We start from the raw sequence: 25,429 nt of genomic DNA on the forward strand, positions 1-25,429 counted from the left end.
CCTCTTTAAGGTAAATGCTCAAGTGATGCCTACATGTGATATATATGACATCCTATTCTATATCCTACGATGGTTTTAGGTCCATATTTGGAGTCTAAAAGCTTAATTACCTACAGAACTTACTTGATTTACTATAAAACACAGACAAATTACCCTTTGGAATTGAATCATGTTGAAAACCCTGCATCAAATTACAATTATAAAGAAAAATAATATTTTATAAAACAAGTTTAAAATTACATTAACCAGATAGTTTCTTTCAATTATGCAGTTATCAAAGTAACTTTTTTTTATAATTTTCTATGTTTTAGTGGTTTCATATCAATGACAGTATTCTGACATCATAAAAACATAGCCAGCAAGGCCAATTTTAGCAAAATTTGGTGCAGTTGTTGCATCAAGATTTGGATCTAGTCCAGTTTAGTGGTAAAGTCTCCAACATTCTGCAATAACTTGACGTGGTTAAAAGTTTCTGATACATAAGAGTGAAGCAAAAGACTGAGAAAAATGAGAATATTTACTGTATGTAATGGATTTGTTTTTATTTTCAAAGTTTATAATTTGTTTCACTGTGTGATCAATGTCAGAGTTAAACATTTGCTTTGTCTCATGTCTTCTGATGTATCTTCATTTCCTAAAGCTTGTTCCCAAGGGAGAGAACTATTTAACATTCTAATATATATATATATATATATATATATATATATATATATATATATATATATATATATATATATATATATACTTCTGAATTTTACCATTGGTGCTTAGCCATTTTCATTACAATGTTGACAATGAAATTAGAAAATTTGGAACTTGATGTATGAATGAGTTATGCTTATCAGCTAATTGCTTCTTCTTTTTTTCAATAATGAATGACAGAATAAAGATAATTCTGATGAGTTAATGAGGAAGTTGATCAAAATCCATAAATATATAATGTATATTATTTACATGAATTATCATTGCACAAGTTCAATCACTACAAGAAAATCATGAAATAGAAGTCAATTTTTAGATACCAAAATAATTAGTTGCAATAGTAACTAAATTAGAGACCATTTTAGAAACTAAAAAAAATGGTTTCTAAATTAGTTTCGATTATTGTTAAATAGTTTTTAAATTGGTATTTAATTAGCAACCAAAGTTTTAGAGACCAAATTTAGAAACTAAATAATTGGTAATTATAACTTTCGTTGTTAATTAGATACCAATTTAAAAAAATTTTAACAATAATATAAACTAATTTAGAAACCAATTTTTTTTGTTTAGTTTCTAAAATGGTTTCTAATTTAATTACTATTGCAACTAATTATTTTGGTCTCTACAAATTGGTTTCTATTTCATGATTTTCTTGTAGTGAACTTACAGATATAGTTGAAAAGATAGGAAAATGATTTTTTAACGATTTTTAGAAGTTTGTATACAACTTTTTTTGTGTGATGAATTTAAAGTTAAATATATATAATAAAAGATAAATTTATAATTAAATAATATGAAAAAATATTGAAAATTGTAATGTGATTGTATAAAAAAAATATGAATTATTAAGGTTTTAATAAAATTATAAGCTTAATCCTCACAAATTTTGAAATTAATGCAATGCTGTGGATGAGTTGTGCTGTTAATCTGAAAGCTGATGAGAACTCATTTTCAGAAATAAATAACAAGTAAGATATTGTTTTCATTTTTTTAGTATATATATAAAGAAATATATTTGTGAGTCTTTCAATCTTCTCAAAAAATCTCAAATAAATATTTTTTGGAAGATGATAGTTTGATACTATGTTTTTTTATACTTATTTTTTATATTTCCATTTGAAAACTAATCATATAATTGTTTTATTTTTAAAAATTATATTTATTTTTATTAGTTAAATATAATATTTTATTATTGAAAGCAGCTATAGGTGGGAGTATGAGAAAAATGTGAGTGTTAAACGACATATTTTTTTTTCATATTTTTTATACCTAAAATTTATAAGAGTTTTTAAGGAATTTCTTTCATTATTAAGACACATATATATTAAGACATATATAAGATGCTTTAAATTATTATATTAAATATAACTATTCAATACAAGTTAAATTATTTATTAAATTAAAAACATTAATAATACATTAAATATAACTATTTAATAAATTGGGTTGACTTATGCACCAGTTACAAAACATTAAACCTTTTAAATACTAGTTTAAAATTTTTAAAATGGTAAATATTTAATTTATATTCATATTATAATTAACTAGTGCGAACAGTGACGCGAGTATCCACATTTTTCTCTTTTACTTAATTTTTACGTAACATATAAAAAAATAATTTTGGATGATGAATCAAAATTGTAAACAAAAAAATGAAGTGAAAATAGAGGTTATTTTATTTTAAATGTGGAATTTGGTGTGAAAATGTGTATGTTCTCTCTTTCTTTTTGTTATTGTCTTAAAATAAGGAACTAAGGAAAGAGTTAGAGACATATAAAGACTTTACATTAATATTAATTTAAAAATAATTTTATTTTTTAAGTAGTTCATATGAAATGAGAAAACACTCGATTATATTGATAAAATGAGATATATTAAATAATGATAGAATCGAAAAAAAATTATTTACACTAAAAAATTGATTATAACGAAGAATCTCCTATATATAACTATATCTTATTTTTAGTGTACACAATTTATTATCAATTTTCTATGCAGTTTTATTGACATTTTCATTTTTATTTTTACTCAAATAAATTAAGTTATATTCTTCATTTTCAAAATAATAACACTATTCATAAAGGGGAAGACTATTTAAATCAATATCCTTGACTGAAAGTTTCAAGAGCTTACAAACAATAGAGAATTATATATATATATATATATATATATATATATACAGGAAAATTAAAAAACTATCATATAAAGATGCACTTTTAAGCTGGTCAATAAAGGTTTGTCTATGGAAATCTATTTAAAGGAAAATGATGTTTCTGACATATATTTATAAATTTTATTCGCATATTGATAAAAAAATATTCTTAAACTTATTTATTTTTTTATGATAATTTATACAATAAAAATATCAAAGAAGTAAATAATAAATTTAATATAATAAATATTGACATATTTTTGTTTTTAATAATAATAAAACTACATACCGTTTCTTAAAGTTAACTGCATACGACAAATAATTTATTATTTAATAAATACAAATGATAATTACTTAAAATTAAAGCTTATTAATTAATATTTTTTTTTCATTTAATAAACACTACAGTTACTTAATAATACTCACTACCGTTACTTAATAAACGCTTCAGTTACCAAAGATCGAAGTGATGAATTATAAGTAAATAATGACCCATTTGTTGTATGCATCTTTGAGATGGTAACCTAAAATCATACGAACAAATGCTACTTCTTCACCTATTGTTTGTTGAAATACTCGAAAATAATTAAATAAAAATTAATTTTAGAAAAAATAATTAATTGTTATATTAACAAAATTATATATTACTTTAAAGATTAAAAAAATTATTAAAATCTAAATTAATTTTTATTATTGGTAAATAGTTTCTAAATTGGTATCTAATTTTTTTTATCAACAACTTATACTTCAAGGTGGTTCAATCCTAATACTTACACTATCTAATTAGATACCAACTTTAAAATTTAAATAATTGATAGATAAAACCTAAGTAATTAATTGACTATCAATTTAGAAACTATTTATCAATAATATAAATTAATTTAAATATCAATAATTTTTTTAATCTATAAAATAATATCTAATTTTATTAATATAACAATTAATTATTTTTTTTGTCTAAAATTAATTTTGTATTTAATGGTTTTATGTAGTGATATAAGTAAAAGAAAAAAAACTAATTAAGGTATCTTTGAAAATGTTTATTAGGCAGCATTTTCCAATGCAAGTTGATGACCAAACTAACATATTTGAATCAGTAATCTTCTGCAATATTATAAAAGAAATAATAAGAATGATGCAGAATTTATGGTGAATTCCTAGTTACATTACATCAATGGAGTTTAAAGTAAAGAAGCAATGACCCTTTTTGATAGCTGCACTACATGACATGTTCTTCACTCCCACCTTTTCTGCATGAATCCTCATTCACTGCTTCAGCCATGGAAATGTGTTGACAAGGCACCGCTTCATCACTTCCTTCAATCACAAAATCTATTCACCCCATCAATCTCCTCCAATGTACTGTGCTGTGCCACTGCCAAAATATCCACCATCAAACGTTTCTTGCATTTCCCTTTACGCCTTTTGCGTTTATGTTTCACTGCCATGGGTGGAGACACTTCTGCCAGAGATAAATTGCCAGATTTCTTGCTGCAGTTTTCATGATTTGATTGTTTTCCCTCTTCATGTTCATGTGATGAAGGGTGGTTGCTGACCTTGTAGTTACACTCATGTGAAGTTTTGCCTGGTTCAAGTGGTGGCAACAGCTCTTCCAACTTCACACCATTTTCAAGGCACAATTGCAAGTGCTTCTCTTCAAAAGGCCAGTTCTGAGAGATGTTTCTGTGACGACAACTAAGAACATATTGTCTGCAAAATGATTTATAATTTACTGTTGTTACTTGAGATATCAAATTGTTTACCATGTCTAACATTTTGTTCTCTATCTGGTGTTTTTCAACAACTAAACTTGAAGAAACCTCCAAAATCTAGAACAGTTTTGATGAAATTCACAAAGGGAAATGCAAAATGCAAAAGCAAATCTTAATTTTATGTGCAGAGAATAATCATAATCTAATGCCAACATGTGCTTCACACCTTATAAGCTCAACATAATGCTATTGAAGAGATCAATCGAAAGATAGAACATGCAATAATATAAAAGGGAAAAAAGTAAAATCTGAATCATAAACTGAAATGCATAGGTATATGTTTATGGTATAACTTTTTCAATCACATTGGTACCTTATTGAGAAGGGTTTAACACCAGCTTCAGATTGCGGAACCAAAGGTAGGTTTTGGTTTTGCTGCTGAGACATCGCTCACATGGAAGAAGACTGCAACTTTGCATGTGAATCCCAAGCTAAGCTCTCTATATTAATACTAGTCACAAATCCTGAAACTCCAACTTTTGCCCATAAAGTGTAAAAATCTAATTCAATCTCATAAAATTGCCTTATAAAAAGTGAGGTTTTACACTCACTTATAAAGAATGAAATATCCTAATTTCTATTGAACGTGGGATCTCTAGTCGATGTGAGATCTTTAATCCCAATACACACAATAACGCAACACATAAGATGTCCAAGAAAAAACTCCATAAAATGAGCAGGTGCAATACCCTATGACATACAAACAAAATTAGTTATTAACATCCACAAAATCTGCATGTGGGTACGCAAAAGATGGTGAATTTATGGGAAAAATAACAAAAAAACGGATCAAAAGATGAAACGCATGGAGAGTTGTTGAAGGAAAGGAACGGCAGAGTGAGGTAAATGTTGAAGCTCCAGAGGAAGAGAAAGGGTCACACAAATGGCGAGAGATGAATGGGTAGGGTTTGGGTTTAAAGAAAACGAGCATGGCGAGATGAGAAACACGATTTGAGTGATTGAAAAGAAAGACAACATAAAAGAGAGAGATATATAAAGTAAGCAAAACATGAGGAACTGACTGAGAACAAACAAGGTTGTAGAATGCTGTCTTGTTATTCTTGTGTTGTTTCTTCCTATTGTTGGCCTCTTTGTCTACCTTTTCATTTGGGTTGGTTTTGTTCTTATAATAATGATATATTTGATTCACTACACAATCTTTTATTCATGATATGATATGAAAAATAAAAAGATATTTTTGTCATTTCATATAAAAAAAACTGAAATTTATTGGGTTTGCTTCATCTGTTATTCATAACACACTACTAAAGTTTTGGTGGCATGTTTAAGCCTCTTTAATAACCACAAAACAGGGCATGCTCTTACACCTGGCTTATCCTAAAGCATCATGCACTCATCACTTATATTCTTATGCTCCAAATTCAACTATAGTAACTGGGAAATGAGGCAATTTGCAGAAAATGAATTGGGTCATAGTTGGCTAAGGGAATGCTATGTTGGTCAAACAAAGTAGTTTCATTTGGTCTTTATAAATTTAACAATCTATCTATTTAATATATAAGCTTTTAAGTATTGGGAAAAAGCAAGTTCCAAGGCAATGCAAATGCTTTGCTTTCAAATGGCTGATATAGAAGTGCCACAGAGTTATCTGTATGCAAAATCCAACCTCTGCATGAGAAAGTACAATCAATAAGAAGAGTTCAGATTTTCCCTCAAATGGTGTTGACAATGATGCACCATGAGAAATAATTTTTGCTGAAATTGATAATTTGAAATTACATTAATCAAAATTGCAGTTATAAACTGATGTTAGTTGTCAAAGAAACATTTTTTCATTACTACATAATATGATATCTTATCATGCATCCTATGGTGAATTTATTTCCATGTTGGTAAGGCTCATAACCAACAGAATTTAGATATAACATATCATTTGGAATTTCCAATGCTTTTTGGTTTCAGATCAATCACTATTCTGACATCATAAAAGCATAGCAAAATCTGGTGCAGTTTATAGCAAGATTCTTAGCCAGTTTTATGGTAATTAAGTCTCCAACCTTCTGCAATAAAAAATTGAAGTGGCTAAAGCGTATAACAAAGTTCTGATAAAGAAGTAAAGAGAAGAACTGGGAAAGGAAAATATATATATACTAAATGTAATGGATGTTTTCATTTTCAAAATTTATAATCAAGGTCATTATAATTTCCTTTGTTAAATGTTTGCTGGGTCTCATGTCTTGTGCTTAGCCTGTTTCATTACAATGAAATTCCAAATCATCTGCAATATTCCTTCTTATTTTTAAAGTGCCTATATGCATGTGTATATATATATATACATACATATATATGTATATGTTGCATGCATATAAATGAAGTTACTTCTCAGTTAACAGTATGAAGTACATAAAATACCAGAGAAACTCTCTCTCTTTCTCTCTCTCTCTATATATATATATACATATATATACATATATATATATACATATATATACATATATATATATATATGTTGCCACAAAAACATTACACTAAACCAGATTAAGACTTTTCTTTTTGTAAACCAGATTTCTCTTACATTTTGCAAGCGTTGTTACATAACTAAAATGAAATAATCAGATAAAAATAAGTAAATTATCGTGAAGAAAATGAATAATTATCATTACAGCAGGATCTTTACGTGCAGTATATGCATTAACCCTACTTCAATATATATGTATCTAACTCCAACATTAAATTGCATAGAGAGATTGAAATGAGCTTAAGGCACTCTTAATACTATAAATATATATATATATATATATATATATATATATATATATATTTAGAGGAAAGACATAGAAGGGTTTAAACAAAGTAAAACTAAAATAACAAGAAATATATTATTTCCAATTTTTGTAGTACATCTGTGATGTGTCTGTGTGATTATATTTGTTTTTTACTTACAATTTATTGAACTTAAAAACGATTTACAATTAAGAATATTTTTTACTGAAAAAAAGTAATTCGTGAGACATTTTAGATTTAGTTTTATGGGGGCGAAAGTCGTCGAACAAAAAATTCTTATTTTTCTTATATCGAGTGAGTGATTATATTTAATGTATTAATTTATAAGCATGGCATTTTTATTATTAGTCATTATAATAATATAATGTGTTAAATATAATTCAAAACTGTCAAATTATTTATCTTATTACATAAGAAGTGATTATCTTGAAAAAACATGAGTTGATGAGATATTAGGAATGCAAATTGTACAATGTTAGATTATATTTGTTAACACATAAATAAATATTAATTATCTAATTTTCTTACCAAACAATAAATTCGGAGTTAATTATGAAACAAAATATTTGGGTTTGACCCAACTTGACTTCATGAACATTTTTTAAGTTTTGTGTAAAATTTAAACAAGTTTAAAAAACTACTTTATTTTATTTAACTTCAGATTATGTATTAATCAAAAGTGTGCCAAAAATCTGAGTTTCTTTAACACGTTATTTGTTTAACGACGAATAGTTTATTATTTCTTACGCTTATTTTGATTTGTTTTTTTCACAAATAATCATAAAAAACTCATGTTAGGTACATGTGAATAGGAATCCAAAGTATATTCCAAAAATGAATTTCTGAGTTTCTTTAAGAGGGTCAACGTTCGAGATAATTCTTTATTTATTTTCTTCTTAATTTTTTTTTTCACTTTCAAAGGATGCAAAGTGTGGAAAAACCGAACATAGAAGAAATGGTTGTGTTTATTTGAACTTTTATTATTCAAAGTAGTATAAAAAGAATAAAACGTTTATAAAAAAAACATTTTTATTTGATTAAATTCCATGCTTTTAGTATGTTCATGAGAATCTAACATGTGTGAGAAATGATAAGAAATAGCTTTCTCCTTCTTCAATTTCATATATGTAAATACTATCAAATTTATAGTATAGTTAAAATGTTTAGTTGCTAGTTATATATAATTAATTTAAAAATTATTTATTAATAATAAAAGTTAATTTAGAAATTAATAATTTTTTTAGTTTTTAAATTAGTATATATCAATATAATAATTAATTATTTATAATTTTTTAAAGTTGATTTTTATTTAATAATGTTTTAATAGTGACAAAAGTGATTTTGCTATGAAAATCTCTAGATTGAACCACTTTAATTGTAACTTATGCAAAGTATGAACTCTGGAGCAGTCAGAGCACCTTAATTTTCTCTCAAAAAAATTGAAGAAAATGAATCTGCATGCTTTTTACACAGATTCTCTATTTTCTCTTGCTGAAAATTTTTGCTTTCTCCACCTATTCTCTATTTTCATATGAACACATAACTCCCCAGATTTGGATCAACTTCAAAATCTGAGGCTTGAGTTTGATTTCTGCTTTAATTTAGTTCAAACTGTTCCATGTCTGTCTTGTGCTATGTTTCTGGTATAAGACATGAGTTGAACTGATAAAGAGACTCCAAAAATGGAAATAAGAAGTTTGAATAAGTAGTCTCTGTACTCAGTTGAATGATTTGAGTATTGGTTAACATGCATGCATGTAGTATTCACTAGCTAGCTACAGATCCTACTGAAATAATAATGTGTATTTAGATTCTGCATTATTTGCTTATTTTTATCTGGTTTTTAGTTTTGTTATGATGTATTGTAAAAACTTTTTGAGGAAACACCAAGCTCGTGTAATTTTTTCTGTGGCAAAGACTTCGATTATATTGGTATATGTAGTGTATATTGGCAAAAACTTCTCAGGTATTTTATGTGTGCTATCATAATATAATTTATATGATGAAATTGAACTTTAAAAATCTAAATCCATCTTATAAAACCATTTTATAAGGTGGGATTTATCTATTATAAACTAATACATAGGTTTTCGAATTCAAATTCTCAAGACCTACAAAAGGAAATAACTTTCAAATCACATTTCAACGCATGCATGCAAATATATATGATTATACTTCACACGTGCATATTGCAAAGTTAAAAACAAAAAAGATTGCCATATGAAGCTCATGAAACTGTGCTTCTCACTGCACAACATTTAAATCTCTATTGGGGTGAATTAAAATAGATAACATTAACATCGAACATATGAATCAACTGACACCAAATTCACAAAAAATAATGTGGTTTAAACCCAAAAGAAATGCAAACATTGCTAGCTAGCTTTAAGGTAAATTATTAATGAAGTTGATGACAGAAGTTGTGTATCTTTTTTTCTATATCAGGACTTTGTCCATGTTGCATACTCTTCAAGCAACTTCAATTTATTGCAGAATTGGAGACTTAATTACAACCATAAACAAACTAGACTGAATGTAATAAATCTTGCTGCAACTGAACCAAGTTTGCTACATTTGCTCTAGATTTCTTTGTCTGTTATGATAGAATATTTGAAACTAGTAAAACATTGGAAATTCCAAAAAATATGCTATATTCTACTTTATTAAATCCACCCCATTCTTCAGCTTACTATGTAGAATATGAAAATAAAATAGGGTAGGATCTAGCACATAGGTATCTCTTGCTTGGTTCTCTTAAAAGAGGTAAATCTGAGACTCTTGTTGGTTGTACTTTCTCTTGCAGAGGTTGAGTTTGAATACTGATACATGCTCTTTAGCACTTCTTGACAGATATCTGCTATTTGCAAATTAAGCAAAATCTGCTTTTTCCCTTAGTTTTATTTAACTATTAATATACCCTTAACACAAAAACAGCTATAGACAGATTCTAAAATCTATATGTGAACCAAGAAAAATTACTTTAACTAACACATATTGGTAAATAACTTACCCTAATATCTGATATGACCCAATTTATTTTCTGTAAATCACCATTTTTCCCAATTTTAAATAGATGTGATGAGTGCATTGGTGGTTTAGGACAAGCCAAGTTCAAGAGGGTGCCCTGTTTTGGGGTTGTTAAGGACACTGCCACATGCCACCAAAACTCTAGAGTGTGTGAATAGCAGTTGAAATTAACGAAAATAACCCTCTCTTAGTTGCACTGTTAGAAGTTAGCAATAGTTAGATGAAGTCAACAAAAATAAAACCAACCCAAATGAAAAATCAACACAACACAACACTACCAAGACAACATATTCCACACTGCAACTTCTCAGACAGTTCAGTTCCTCTCTCTCTTTTCTTTTCAAACACTGAAACCGTGTTTCTCACCTTGCCATACTCGTGTTCTTGAAACCCTACCCATTTCTCTCCCTCGCACACCCTTTCTCTTCCTCTGAAGCTTCAAGGTTTAGCGGACTCTGTGTTTCGTTCAAAAACTCATTCAAGAGTTTCACCTTTTCATCCCTTTTCTTTTTCTTTTGCCATAAATTGAGCATCTTTTGCGTACCCACATGCAGATTCTGTGGTGGGGAATCTCTGATTTTTGTTTTTGTGTGTCGTAGGTATCTCACGTGGTCATTTTATGGAGCTTTTTTCAGAGGCAAGAACTGGGGTTTCATGGTTTTTGGCTGAATATTAATTTAGAGAGGTTAGTTTGAGATCCACTTGCAAAGTTGCAATATTTGTGCCGAATGATGTCTCAGCAGCAAAACCAAAACCTACCTGCGGTTCCTCAATCTCTGCTACAACAAACGGGTTTTGGAGCTGGTGTTAAACCCTTCTCATTAAGGTACTAATAATGCACTTGAACTTGAAATAGTTACCATGAACATTTCTATGCATTTCAATTTATGAATGAGGTTTTACTCTTTCTTTTTTCCATTATTTCATGTTCTATATTGATCTCTTGCATTATGTTCTAAGGTGTGAAGCAGCACATGTTTGTTTTAGGTTATTATTTATAATCTTTCCAACACAAGTACACAACTTAAGCTTATGATTATTCTCTGTTCATCAACTCCTTTTGTTTTGCTTTGCGAATTTTATCAAAACTGTGTTTAGATTTTGGAAGGTTTGTTCAAGGCTAGTTGAAGAACACAAGTGGAAAAAGACATGAAATGATTCTTTTTTCTTATCGATGATAGATTGTAAATTATGTTGCAGACAGTATGTTCTTGCTTCTCGTCACAGAAATCTCCTTCAAAACTGGCCATTTCATGAGAAGCACTTGAAATTGTGTCTTGAACATGGTCTTAAGGAGGTGCTGCCACCACTTGGACCACAAACTTCACTTTCTGAACCAGATCCTAACTTGATGCATTCATCAAGTGATGGTAATAGCAATAAAAAAGAAGAAGAAGCTGATTCCTGCAAAGCAGAAGTGCCACATCTCTATGGTTACCACCCACAAACTGTTCAAAATGACACTGACTACAAAGTGAAAGAGGGAAATCAGCATCACTGCAGCAATGTTTCTGCTAATTTATCTCAGCCAGCGTACACATGTACCCTCCCAAGTTCAACTCATCATGCTTACAAGAGAAGTCCACTATTGCCATCATCCAAGGCAGTGAAAGATAAATGCAGAAGGCATAAAGGGAGATGCAAGAAACGCTCCATGGTGGATATTTTAGCAGTGGCAAGGCACAGTACTTTAGAGGAGATCCATAGGATGAACAAGTTTTATTATGCTGAAACTGTGATTGAAGGATGTCAGCAAAAGGGGGGTGAGAATTCATGTAGAAAAGATGGGAGTGAAGATGCATATGATGCTGTAACTCATATTGATATGGCACAAAAGGGACCATTGCTTCTTAAGTTCAAGCTCAATGGATGTAATCTAAATAGTTATTGCAGAACATAAATAAATTCTGTTAAATTTTAAAGTGGTGATATTTTGACAACTTTGAACCAGTTACAAATGAAGAACCAGATTATAAATGAAGAGATAAATAGAATAATCTTAGAATTATACAGTATAAAATTAGAGTTGTAACCTGATGTCTTATAACAGTTGTAAACTTATCTTTTCATTCTGCACTTTTCTAAGTAACAACATATTTCATGCAATCTTATTATTATATTATATATGTTGCATTCCACCATCTAAGAAATAGATGGTATTGTTTTGGTTATATGAGAGATTATGAAGAAAAAAACAAGAAACAAAATCTATATTGAAAGAAAGGAACTCCAAATATAGCTGCTAGACTAACTAGTACAGAATCAGAAGGGTGATTAAGGTGCAGACATGCACATTAATAACACACTGCAAATGTTTTGGTTGGCCAACTGGGAAAAGCTGTGCTGTATTTCTAAGTAGTGTTTGATTTTACATTTATCATTTCTCTTCTCTTTTTCATTTAATTTTTGTTGTGAAAGAAAAATATTATTTTGACAACTGAGTCAAACATACCAGTTTACAGTTTACAATTGTACACAACACAATTTTAAAATTGTTCTATTTTAATAAAAAAAATTCTAGTTAAATATGATGTATGATTATTGAGATATCAACATTCTTAATTAAAATGTAAAAGTTCTTCAATTATCTTCAATATTTACTTACTAATTCATTGAAAAAGCAAGTAGGTCTATTTTTTTTATCTAAAATTATATTTGCTTAATTTTATATTATATATATATTTATATATAATGGATAAAATTCTAATACCATACCATAAGATAAATGAAATCCAATTTACCATAGTGACATTTTAGATTGCTTTTAGCATTAAAATTTAGAGGTTGTATTTTGAGTAATTAGTATAAACTGTATGATTTCAGAAAAACATTGCAAACTCTAATTTTTATTTATAATACGTTATTTGAATTTTACATGGTAAAAAAAATGCAAACTCTAATTTGTATTCATAATAATTGGTTATGATAAGTTAATGTAATATTTGTCAATAAGTTTACATTTTTTTTATTATATTGAGCCTGTATGTTTTTTTTTTCTTTTGGATTTCATTAAGTTGGACCTAATAAATATTCTATTTTTTTACTTAAATATATTCATACCATTTTATTAAAATAAAAAATACAAAAAATCACACGATTAACAGATAAAATACAAAAAAAAAATCACATGATTAAAAGTGTAGATAATTCTAGTTTAACTTGAGCAACCTAGTTTGTTTTGAATTAAAAGCTACATGGTAGGTTGAGTTATGGTCAACTAATTTTCTACATTCATGCACTAAAGATTTCAATTTTAAATATAATCAACAACTAAGTTTCTTACTTTAATAGGTCAAAATATTATTATCAACTTCGAAATATAATATATTACAATTAATCCTAAAGACTTAATAAAGTTTAAAGATGAAAAAAATATCCAAAATTTCACCTTCGTATTATATAATATATTTTTGTATTGATTCTTATTGATCGATATAGACATCACAAACAAACTTTTAGAAGGAAACTAACAAATCATTAATTTTGTATTTTATCAATTTTGTTTTTCTGTTATTTCCTTTTACAACTATCCATTGCTTTTTTTTATACAATTTTTTTTTAATTGGGTAGTAAAGGTCAAATTTAAGTACAACATTATGTATATATTTAGGTTTTTTTTCATCCCATGCATAGTTATAAAATATAGTGAAATTTTTATTATTATTTTACTATCTTTATTTTAATATGTTTATAAATAAACTATTTTTATCATTTCTTATCAAGTGTATTTATTGTGAAAAAATATAATATACAATTGAGATATGTTATAATAAGTAGGATTTTCGATCACATTTCAAAGTTTAAAAATCAAAACTATGATAAAGATTATGTTAATGTATTTTTTGAAAGTATTGATTTGTTTCACTTATAAGCACTATATATCAAACATTGGTATTCTTCTTGTATCAAATTCAAGTCTTAATCATCTCTTTTATAACCACAAACATATCAGCTTATAATGGTAACAAACTCTTCTTACTCTTAATATTGGTGTATCTAAAGTTATGTGTATGTAATATCTTTAACTTATTTTACTTCATATCATAAAATTAGAATTATATTGGAAATGTTTATCTAAGTTAAAATTATATCATACATAATGTTTTGATATTTCGTATCTCTCTTTTAATATTTTTTCAATAGTAAAGTTATCTAATAATTTATCTTGTATTTTCACATTTAATTCGGGTTGTTAAAGATGATTGATTTAGCTAAAATTCAAGATAAAATTTATGTAACTATAAATTTTGTCTTCTTCTCTTTGTACAAATTTCATTCTCAACTCTCCGTTTTTGTTGTTAGTCCAAATTCGTTTATCTTCACTACTTTGTGTTGAAGGAGGATGTAGAACTGTTATTCTTTGAACAATTTTATAGTATAAAATTTTGTTAAAAGTTTCTTAAAATTCTTTATTTTCAATATTCTAAAAATTTCAATGTTAGTTTTTATATATTTTTTAAAAAAAAATTGAATCAATATGATGCTTTATAAACAAAACAAAAGAAGTGACTATTATTTATTAAAAAAATATATAAATTAAGTTAATGTTTATTAAGGAATATAAATATTATTTTATTAAAAGTAGTCAAAAGATGATCATTATGAACACAAATATTACTTTCTCCATTTCATAATACTTATATATTTGATTTTTCAACTTTTAATTTCAATTTCAACCTTAACTATTTTAATCATATATGATTTATTTTTTAATGTAAGATATTATCATATTATTATAATGGTTTTTCAACTGTATTTATCTTACTTTTTGGGTGTTAACAAAATCTTTTTCAAAAAATAACATTTAATTACTGTTGTGAGTATTTTAAAATAAAAAATAAAAAAACTTAGGATTTGACCAAGAACTTATGAGTTGGTTGATGTAAGATGGTGTTGTAATAGAATGTAATGTAATGCATATGCATTGTGTGCAAGCCAATTCCATTGGTGGATTCGTCTCTTCCATTCCCAAATCATCACTTTCACTCTCACCAACCACAACCATGGCCATGCCTTCTCCTAACTCCCTCCGAGTTGCGGCGGCCCAGATGACATCCGTCAGCGACCTCGCCGCCAATTTCGCCACCTGCTCTGGGCTCGTCAAAGTTTGATTCTTTTCCATCTTTTCTTTTCTGGGTTCCCTTTATTTTCTCTCATATTTTCCTCTTCTGTTATATATCCTCCTTTTTTTCTGTTTTTCTTTTGAATTACTGTTATTTTACTGTTGATTGTTTGGTAGTACTGAGTATTGGGTTTGGTGTGCAAAGGAAGCAGCTTCAGCTGGAGCCAAATTGCTTTGTTTTCCTGAGGCTTTCTCTTATGTGGGTACCAAGGATGGGGACAGTGTTAGTGTTGCTCAACCATTGGATGGACCAATTATGAACCAGTACTGCTCTCTGGCCAGGTCATACTTATACCCATCTCTTCATTTTTCTTCAATTTTCAACTCTTCAATGGTGAATCATCCAACCAACAAAGTGTTTGCACCCTTCACCCTCCAAACCCTCTCTGATTGAGGATTGGTGGGCCTTTCATCCTTGGAACCAATATGATGGTTTCCAGATAATGAGGTTTTTTTGAGTTCTTAATCCACTTTAAGACTCCTCATGGGTGTGAAACAATTTGTTTTTTTGCATTTTTTGTGTGGAAAATGTTAATACTTTACATGTTCTAATGCACTTTATTGAGGTTTTTTTGAGTTTTTAATCCACTTTAAGACTCCTCATGGGTGTGAAACAATTTGTTTTTTTGCATTTTTTTGTGGAAAATGTTAATACTTTACATGTTGTAATGCACTGCAGAGAATCCAGCATTTGGTTGTCACTTGGAGGCTTCCAAGAGAAAGGATCTGATCCTCAACACTTGTGTAATACTCACGTTATAGTGGATGAGACTGGGAAAATTAGAAGCTCTTATAGAAAGATACACCTGTAAGATCAGTAAATGATGCAACTATTAGTAGTGTAAATGATTGTTTATCAATTCCTGGATATATAGTTTATGTGGTATGGCCTCCTGAATTGAGAAATTTACTGCTTTCTGTTTGTGCTATAGTGGCTGTATAAACAATGGCTCTTTAAATTTTACTTTATTTTATTTGAAGGTTTGACGTAGATGTTCCTGGTGGAAGGGTATATAAAGAAAGTAGTTTTACAGAACCAGGTTGGATATTTACTCTCTCTATGAAGTATTGAAGATTAACGAGTTTTTGTTTTGCTTAGCCATGAATTTCTGAAAAATCTGTGGCTGGTTTGAAATTTTCATCTAACTGCATCCTTCTAAAAAGAACAAGAAAATAAGTGAAAGGACGAAGAACATGATTGGTATTAGTCATGTGATTCTGATTATATTTCCAATTATATACTTTTCCTTCAATTGTTTGTGATATTTTATTATTTCAACTTCATTTCCTTTCACTGAAAATGGAGATGGGGAGTGTTTGACAGAGAAGATAAGCACACTTAGATATGATATGAACTATGAAGGATGATGTTTTCATGTGAAAATCTATGTTCCTGATGTTTTCAGGCAAGGATATTGTTGCAGTAGACAGTCCTATTGGGCGTCTTGGTCTCAGTGTGTGCTATGATTTGAGATTTCCTGAGATGTACCAATTGTTACGTTTCCAACATGAAGCACAGGTAATTATTACTTTCCTGGTTAAATTTGGTTGTCTAGAATCTAAAATTTTCTTTGGTTTTACAACATTCAGGTACTATTGGTACCTTCAGCATTCACTAAAGTGACAGGTGCAGCACACTGGGAGATTCTCCTTCGTGCTCGTGCAATTGAGACTCAATGTTATGTAAGAATTCATTTTTGCATTTAGTAGTACTTTCCTTCCCCCTCTTCTCCCATGCTTCCATCTCCCATGTTATGATTAGAACAAGATATTGGCAAGTTATTTGAGGAAATATACTTCAACTATTTTTTTCTTTGGCACTTTTTTATGGAAATGTGGTTTGATGAATGAATTATCAGGTCATTGCTGCTGCTCAAACTGGCAAACATGGTGATAAAAGAGAAAGCTATGGTGACACATTAATTATTGATCCATGGGGGACAATTGTTGGCCGATTACCAGGTAAAAAACCCGACAGTTCCTCGTGTCGTGTTCATTGTGTTAATTCATTATTGAAAGCACACTAAACAAAATTCATTGAGTTTCTGTCCTAGTTATTTTCTTTCTCATTGCTTTAGTAGTCTGAGTAAGAGACCATTCACTACTTATGGGATTTAGACCCAACTGTTCTCAGGGAAACTTATCATTTATAACTCGTTACAATTTAAAAGCATGTGAGAAAAGAAATAGGTAATGGGAACTGCCATAGTTTCCCAAGGGAGTGTGTTATAGGAAAAGACATAATCTTGCTTCAGTTTTCTTTGGTAGAAGATTATTTTTGGTGTTACTTGCATTGTTGGTCTTGGAGATTTCAGCTGTTATGAATTTGTTGTACATTAAAACTTCTTTTTTATAGCAGCATACAAGTTTATGTATTCTTCATGGTTCAAAGAATGTATTGCTTGATGTAGTTTCTTGCAGTGCCAATTTTTCTTTTGTTTAAACCAAAGTTTGCTGAATTCCATGGTTGGCTTTATGCTCCTTTTCAGATCGTTTGTCTACAGGCATTGTAGTAGCTGATATTGATTTATCACTTGTTGATTCAGTTAGAGAGAAAATGCCAATTGCCAAGGTGAGTTTGTTACAAGTATCTGTAACCATGGGACTTCTATGCAGGCATGGATTCTAGTAGTGAGCAATGCTAACAATGCATTATTTGACTCTTTATTATTGCATAAATTTATATTAGTCTCTCTAAAAATAAACAGTGTTGGAAAAATATGTGGTTCACTTCTCTTGTTTTTATTGGAGCACTGGTTTTGTTACCATTATTACTATTTTATTTGTGCTTACACTTGTTCTTGGTTTCAGCAAAGGATGCCAATTGACTTCTGGAAAGCTGCATCTCTATAGTTCTTATTTGGACCAGTCAACAAGGGGTACATGGTTAAAAATCTGGGATTTCTATGTACCAAATGAAAAATGAGACTTCCATATTAGATTCCCTTAAAGATGGTATATACAAATGTGAATTTCTGACTCTGGTAATAAGTGATTAAGTGCCTTCTTATGTTCTACTCATTTGTGCATGCTGCTCCATGTATGTGTTTTATAAGTTCCACAGAATCTAGTACTTCTTTCCACAATCTGAGGTTAGATTCATTGTGTGCATTGCAAAGCTCCTTTTTTGTGCAAAGTTTTGATGAAGGGTATTACACTGTACTGAGATTAAACTTATCCTGCGGTTTGTGTGAATTCGCACTTTTTTTTTCTTGTAAAGATAGATAATTAAAAAAAGTTATTAAGGTGGATATAATTAATTATATATTATGCCAATAAAAAAAAATAGAAAGCATATTTATTTAACTGTTTTCGATACTATAAATGAAAAATGGCTATAGTCATTGTCTTTGTACATAGATAACCACGCGAATGGTGTTGCAGATGTTCTTGCTGCTAAATGAAACTATTTGGGATCTTCCCCCTGACCACTTTTACGATCTTTGGACATTATTTAGTATATTCCAAGTAGTTTCCTTCATCATTTTTCACTTTCTTCATGTACCAAATAAAAAGTATTTAACTGGTAATAATTACGAATAAACATAAACATAAAAAGCCTGCTTGACGCTTTGATTTTCATGCTTCTTGATAGGAAAATTAGGAGTAAAATCTCACCACCTTCATGATTTGTCATTTATCTATACTTTTATCAACGATCAGTAATTCCTCTTTCAACTACCAGAAGTGTAATAACAAAACTCTCTAAGGATAAAGCTTGTACAAAATAAATTTATTCGATATTGACTTTCTGCTGGGACTAATATTTTCATGTGAGCAACTATCAGAAACATTTCTTTTTGCCATAAAGACAACAGTGATTCCCCGAGGAATTGGGGGAAATGGAACTTTATATTCTTTAACTTTTCTGTCCGATCTTACACTTCACATATATATGTAAAGAAAAACTCTGAAACAAATTATTAAAAAAGAGCAACAAATAAAAAAAAAGACAAGAAAACTCATTCACAGATGTTGGTAACTATGAACAATGAAATTGGCCTATGAGAAAACAAGCTATTATAGTAATTTTGTACCGAAAAATTTATGCTCAGGACTCCCAAGGAGATCATCAAAGGGTCTTTTGGCAAGGGAGTCTTGCAAGATGGATATTTGACCTTCCTTCTCGAGGTTGTTTTCTTCAAGTGACTCTATCTTCTTCTTCAATACATTGACCTCTGCGTTCAACAGCATATTCTGCTCACTATATTGCTTCACTTTCTCCCACATATAATCTCTCTCCTCTGTCACTTTGGGCAATTTTCCCCTCATGATTGTCAATTCCCTGTTAGACTCTTGCAGATCATTTTGAAGGCAGTTTCTATTCTCATCTTTCTTCAACATCTGCCTCACAATTTTTCCAGGGGATTGGTTAACAGGCTTAAGTAATAGCAATTTGAAAAAACTACAAAGTTATTTACCCACAAGACAGCAATAACGACATACCACCATGTATTATCCATTAGATGAATTTAATAAATAAAATCCAATACTCTTGTGGGTTACGTTTGACTGACCTGAAGTTCGAGGTCCTTCAACTTGTGGGTTACGCTTGAAAGATTATCCAAAGCACTTTGCACCTCAGATCTAAGTATGTCGTTTCCTCTCACTGCTGTAGCAAGTTCAGCTTCCATCTGCTCAGCTTGGAGCTCTTTAGAGTACAGCTTCTCTCTTAATAAACTCGTCACCAAACATTCTGATTTAAGTTCAGTTCTTAAAATATCCTATACAAGTAACAACATGATCGACATGAATTTTCAATGAACAAATTATGTAAAACAGATTTTAAAATAAATCAACACGCAGATTTACAATGTACTTCCATAAAACTACCACTAAAGAAAACATCCTGAAGAAATTTACCTCAGATAATTGATCATTTATTGTGGCTAGTTTACCATCGTCTATGTACTCTGATTGAAATTTAGAAGTCAATGGATTTGACTTATCTTTCAACAAAGAAGACATCGTCTGCAAACTCCTTGTTAAACCCTCAGTTCCACTTTTGAGCCCCTGAATTTTAGTTTCGGATTCAACAATAAATTGCCCATCTAAACCGTTTCCAATCACTTCTTGATCCAGCTGGACATTTTGGCGACGACGGTTTCCTTTCCCTTTAACGAATTCCAGTAACTTTGAACACAAGTATGTGCTTTCATTTAGCATTGTTAGGCCTTGATTCTGAAGGCAGTAGATGCGGGTCCATAGTTCTTTATCTAGTCTATAAGTAGCAGCAACACATTCTTTCCTGTCACCTTTCAACCGGTTCAAGAGTATTACATTCTCATGGCGAAGGGAATCTGCTTCAAACCTGCAAGACTCCAACTCCTTTCTCAAGGCTAGTTCCACTCCTGTCAATCTCATTTGCTCCATTCGCATTTTTGCAGTATGCTTGTCAACACTCTCCATGGGCTGGTTTTTATGAAGCTCCTCGCCAAACCCATCTTGTAATCCAGTTATTGTCTTCTCTTGCTCACTGCAAGTTCTTAATAATCTTGTCAGGGACTTGTGTAACTCCTTGCACTCCTTCTCCTTCTCTTCAAAATTTCTTAGGATACAATCCCTGTTTTCTTCGGCTACCTTATATTTCTCTTGTAGTTCCAAGAGATTTTGCTGCAAATCCAGAATCTCCTTTTTCATTATCTCTGTGTTGTCAGTCAATGCCTTGAGTTGTTGGTCATTGTATGCCATCACACTTTTGCTTTCCATTTCCCTCTCACTTAAAGAGGATACTTCCCTCTGAAGTGACACATTCTGCTCCGCTAGCTCTCTAACTCGCTCACGAAGCCTTTGCTCCTCTAACTGGTACTTCTCAAGTTTAAATGACCAGTCACTTGATCTCCTGTCCAATTCCTTCTCCAATGCTGACTGCATCTCATTCTTTTCTTTTTCTAGTCTCTGAGTCCGATACTCAAGTTCTGTTTTTACACGGCCAAGTTCTTCCCTGGCAGAGATTCTGTCAGAAATTTGAGACCTTAGATGGGTTGAAACTTCCAGAGCCAAGCTTATTTTCTCCTCTAGTAGATGTCTGATTGTCTGAATCAGTGCTGACACATCATAACCACCATCAGGAAAAAAGCTTTCTCGTTCCAGTTTCTTTGAAAGAAAAATAACCCTCTCCTCAGCCTCCTTTGATCTTTTTATTAGTTCTGCATCCGCATCCTCTTCAGGTTCACAGCTTAAACCCTCAAAATTGCCATCAACACCATGATAGCCGTTTGTCATTCTGTATGGTTCATCCAACAAATTATTTTTCGGCCGAGCATCATCAAAATCAGAGTCATAATGTCCATTCACAGATCTAGAATAGATATCTTCAATTGTGATTGGATTATCAACATTAACATTCTGCGAACATGTCTTGGCAAGATCACAGGACTGAGAAAGTCTCTCGATCACATTTTTTGCAAGACTCCTTGGGGAATCTGGTCCAACACCATTCTCTGTCCAATCTCGGGACGAGAATCGATGATGGCGGGTAACTTTAGCTTCTCTAAATGAATGAACCCTAGGTTTATCTTTGATTCCATGAGTTGGTGAATTAGGTGCTGTAAGCTGAACTTTTGGAGGAAGCTTCAGACCATAGCTCCCATGTCTACTACTATTTCTTTGTGAATTGTTCCTGGGTCTACTTTCCTCCGGATGCTGCTCTCCATCAATGTATCGATCAACAACCTTACTTGAAATGTTGCTGGAACAAGTTGATGAGTTCCCAGATGACTCGTGATGGGATCTTGAAGAACTATTAGACCTGGGTCTCTCATATCTGTGTGAATTCTGGACAGAAGACACTGAAACCTGTGTTGGCTTGTCCCGCTTTTGTTTCTCATAGTTAGGAGCCTGAGAACTGATATAACACATAGAAAGTTAAACCAAAATAAATATGTGCAAAATATAGCTAATACAACGTGGAATAAGCTTGAGTTCTGTCAACAATATGCTTCAAAAGTTAGGTTATCAAGTCTCACCGAGATGAATGCTCAAATTGATGATATGGATCAGTAACAATGCTGCTTGAAGGAGACCTGGTTGGATCTCTGAACTGGCAAGCAGATGTCGACAATGACCTGCTCCTCCTAAGATCTGGACCGCCGGAAGAACTCTGATCATCGGAACCATGTTTTCGAGTTTTGGACAACAAGCCCTTGGGACTCTGGAAATAATCATCGGCTTTACCATAAGCATGATTGTTCATTCCAACCTCGGAAAAACTATCCCATGCCTTTTGCTTATTTGTTGATTTCGATGGAGCTGCACTGTTGTTACTTCCACTGCTAGATGCAGAAGATTTGAAAAAGAATAGTTTCTTCATGCGTTAAACCTTCTCTCCAATCACTACCACAAGCTCATCAAATCAGTCAGCTTCCGGAGATTTCCAGGACCAAGGTAAATGACAGTCTACTACAGAAAAGCAAAACACAGAAAATAAAAAAAGGTAAAACAAGATCATACAAACCAGTCACCAAGTGGAAAAGGAAAATAAAACAGAAGAAGATCACACTCAGGAGTAGCACGAACACGTGAGACCAAAGAGAAACATTGATTATTTGATTTCAACAACGTTCATATTTTCAAAATAAAAATTAAACAAAGAAAATCAAAACGCAACGGATACGACCAGCCATTAATTTAATAGTTAATCAGTAATTTAATAGTTAATTAGTAAGAATACATTCAGCCAACAACCAAGCTAATTCTGCAGTCATTATCCTCAACCCCACCCTTATCCGTTACATCCAAAACCCTGTTTCTTGGATGACTACGACAAACATGCCCTCATCACTGGTTAATTCATCAAGCAAACAACATCAACAGCAGAAACCACACAAAAGAAAACGAATTACCGCAGACCCACACCCTAAAATCATCCAATTTTCTTATAAATTACTCAGACAAGAAAAAAAGGAAAGCTAAAAGAACAGAAAGGAAACAGTGGTGTGCCCAGTTTCCCTGCTCCACAAAGCCTGAAAATTGCATAACCCTAAAAGCAAGAAAACCTGAAATTCAGGGCTTTGTTGACGTGGGTGAGGCAGAGTAAAAAAAAAAGTGAAACCCACTTTTCCAATTCCAATTCCAATTGTCCTTTATCAACTTTCCCAGAAAACACAAACTGAACCAAACAAAAACAAATAAAAAAACACATACATATATATATATATATATATAGAGAGAGAGAGAGAGAGAGAGAGTGGAACTCACAAGGTTTCAAACGGTAAAAGAAGAAGAAGAAGAAGATTGTGCAGAGGAATTGAAAATTGCAAGGTTTTTAATTGAAGAAAAATAATTAAAAAGAAATGAAGGTTTGACTGAGAAATGGTAACGGAAAATATGATTGGTGTGAATTTGAAAAGAGGAATAAATTATTATAATGATTAAGAGTGAGGAGTGTGAAGAGCATTGGAAGTGAAGCAGTGAGTGGGAATAGTGGGAAAAGGGAAAAGGGCAAAATGGGAATGAAATTAAATTCAAAAGCTTCGTTTGCCGCGCCGAATATGCGTGCAGCACAGGAGCGTTGTTTCCTTGGATCATGCGCAGCGCACCCTATCATTGTCGTTTCAACACACTCACTCACTACTGGGGCCCACACCTACTCACACTTTAACTTTTCTCAACATTTTTATTCACATTTTTAACACTATTTCTTTTAACATTTTTTTTTTCAAAGAATTAAAGAAATAAAATAAATGGACACTTTAGGAATGTCTCAACCCTTATGCAGATCCAGATGTCTGGACAAAACATACCCGACATCATGTAAAAAACCTGTTTTAACATTTTTTTTAATATTTCTTTACCACTATTTTAATGTACACGTTAGTTTTTTATACTATTAGTGTGTTTTAATATTTTAATTAAAGTTTAATAAATATACACATGAGGTCATATATCTAGGATGAATCATTGAGGTATTTTCATACAATACTTTAAATTTGAATATAATGATTTTTTTTTTGATAATATTTTGAATGTGACGACTGATTATAGTGATAATATCTTAAGAGATTATAGATCGATCATTGACGGGCTTGTTCTGGTACATGTGTAGTCTTACATCGTTTAGGAGTTGAGATCAATGATACTTTAAATACACATTTTTTTTCTTAATTAATTACAAAATTGTAACGGAACTCTAGGTTTTAAAACGGATAATATCTCAACAAACTTGAGATCGAAATACTTGCACCAAAATTCACTGTTTAAAAAAAATCAGAAATATTTATAAATAAAAATATATATAAAAAGGTTTTACAGAATTTCGCAAATATTGTTCATATAATAATTTATATTAGATGAAAAAAAAAAGTTACATTTTCATTATACTCCAAATAATTTATAATAAAACAGTCACGGTTATGATTAGTATGAAAACAAAATTGCAGAAATAAAGGGAAGGAATGATTATGAACATCATGCACCAGCTGCAAGAGGAATCATTTTTCACTCTGATTATTATTAACATGACAAAAAGGTACAAATTTAAAAGGTTATGCCACCCATAATTATGTGCCATAAAAGAGAAACACCACTGAAGAAGAAATAATGGATGTGGATCGATGCCAATTTACAAAGAGAAATGCTCAATTATTTTGTCAAACAATTTAACCATGAATTAATCACTACATTTAAAAAATTAAGTGGTTGTTACGATTTTATGTTTAAAAGTGTTAGACGATTTCAAACACAGAATATTCAGAGTAGTTAAAAATAAGTGTATTTTTGTAGCTTAAGAATAGCTAAAAATAAGTGTATTTTTAGCAGCTTAATGTGTTATTTGTCTATTTTTCTTGACTTCTCTAATATATATATTAATCTTCTCCTTTAGTTTCTGTTGTATCTGATCTTGTTACTGACCTTCTTTCGTAATAAATGTTCTCCTTTACTCACATGCAGATTGTTCGAGATTTCCAC

At 30.6% G+C, this 25,429-nt stretch overlaps 3 protein-coding genes and 1 pseudogene across 6 annotated transcripts; 2 read left to right on the forward strand and 2 right to left on the reverse strand.

Annotated features, from left to right (window-relative positions):
- Positions 1 to 4,017: 4,017 nt before the first annotated feature.
- On the reverse strand, positions 4,018 to 5,024 carry LOC150025716 (uncharacterized; annotated as a pseudogene).
- A 5,534-nt stretch (positions 5,025 to 10,558) lies between these two features.
- On the forward strand, positions 10,559 to 12,320 carry LOC137828059 (uncharacterized). 2 transcript variants are annotated; one of them, XM_068634478.2, is made up of 3 exons: positions 10,646 to 10,841; positions 10,998 to 11,224; positions 11,599 to 12,320. In XM_068634478.2, exons 2-3 carry the CDS (start codon positions 11,127 to 11,129, stop codon positions 12,296 to 12,298), a joined length of 798 nt encoding a protein of 265 aa, XP_068490579.2. In that variant the 5' UTR covers positions 10,646 to 10,841; positions 10,998 to 11,126; the 3' UTR covers positions 12,299 to 12,320. The 2 variants fall into 2 exon arrangements, with proteins under 2 accessions (XP_068490578.2, XP_068490579.2); XM_068634477.2 differs by having other exon boundaries at positions 10,559 to 11,224.
- A 2,934-nt stretch (positions 12,321 to 15,254) lies between these two features.
- On the forward strand, positions 15,255 to 18,537 carry LOC137828055 (Nitrilase/cyanide hydratase and apolipoprotein N-acyltransferase family protein). Its single transcript, XM_068634470.2, has 9 exons — positions 15,255 to 15,503; positions 15,666 to 15,802; positions 16,200 to 16,328; positions 16,502 to 16,560; positions 16,927 to 17,039; positions 17,111 to 17,203; positions 17,380 to 17,482; positions 18,010 to 18,092; positions 18,332 to 18,537. The coding sequence occupies exons 1-9, from the start codon at positions 15,312 to 15,314 to the stop codon at positions 18,371 to 18,373; spliced, it is 951 nt and encodes a 316-aa protein (XP_068490571.1). The 5' UTR covers positions 15,255 to 15,311; the 3' UTR covers positions 18,374 to 18,537.
- Positions 18,538 to 19,338: 801 nt separating this feature from the next.
- On the reverse strand, positions 19,339 to 23,904 carry LOC137828062 (uncharacterized). Of its 3 annotated transcripts, none has more exons than XM_068634480.2 (5): positions 23,720 to 23,904; positions 22,489 to 22,921; positions 20,384 to 22,367; positions 20,038 to 20,244; positions 19,339 to 19,864 (listed from the first exon to the last, which is right to left on the reverse strand). In XM_068634480.2, exons 2-5 carry the CDS (start codon positions 22,830 to 22,832, stop codon positions 19,541 to 19,543), a joined length of 2,859 nt encoding a protein of 952 aa, XP_068490581.1. In that variant the 5' UTR covers positions 22,833 to 22,921; positions 23,720 to 23,904; the 3' UTR covers positions 19,339 to 19,540. The 3 variants fall into 3 exon arrangements, with proteins under 3 accessions (XP_068490581.1, XP_068490583.1, XP_068490582.1); XM_068634482.2 differs by lacking the exon at positions 23,720 to 23,904 and adding an exon at positions 23,518 to 23,653; XM_068634481.2 differs by lacking the exon at positions 23,720 to 23,904 and having other exon boundaries at positions 22,489 to 23,508.
- Positions 23,905 to 25,429: the final 1,525 nt, after the last annotated feature.

Source organism: Phaseolus vulgaris, chromosome 7 (genome assembly GCF_051622355.1).
Source record: "Phaseolus vulgaris cultivar YP4 chromosome 7, ASM5162235v1, whole genome shotgun sequence".
Lineage (NCBI taxonomy): Eukaryota > Viridiplantae > Streptophyta > Magnoliopsida > Fabales > Fabaceae > Phaseolus > Phaseolus vulgaris.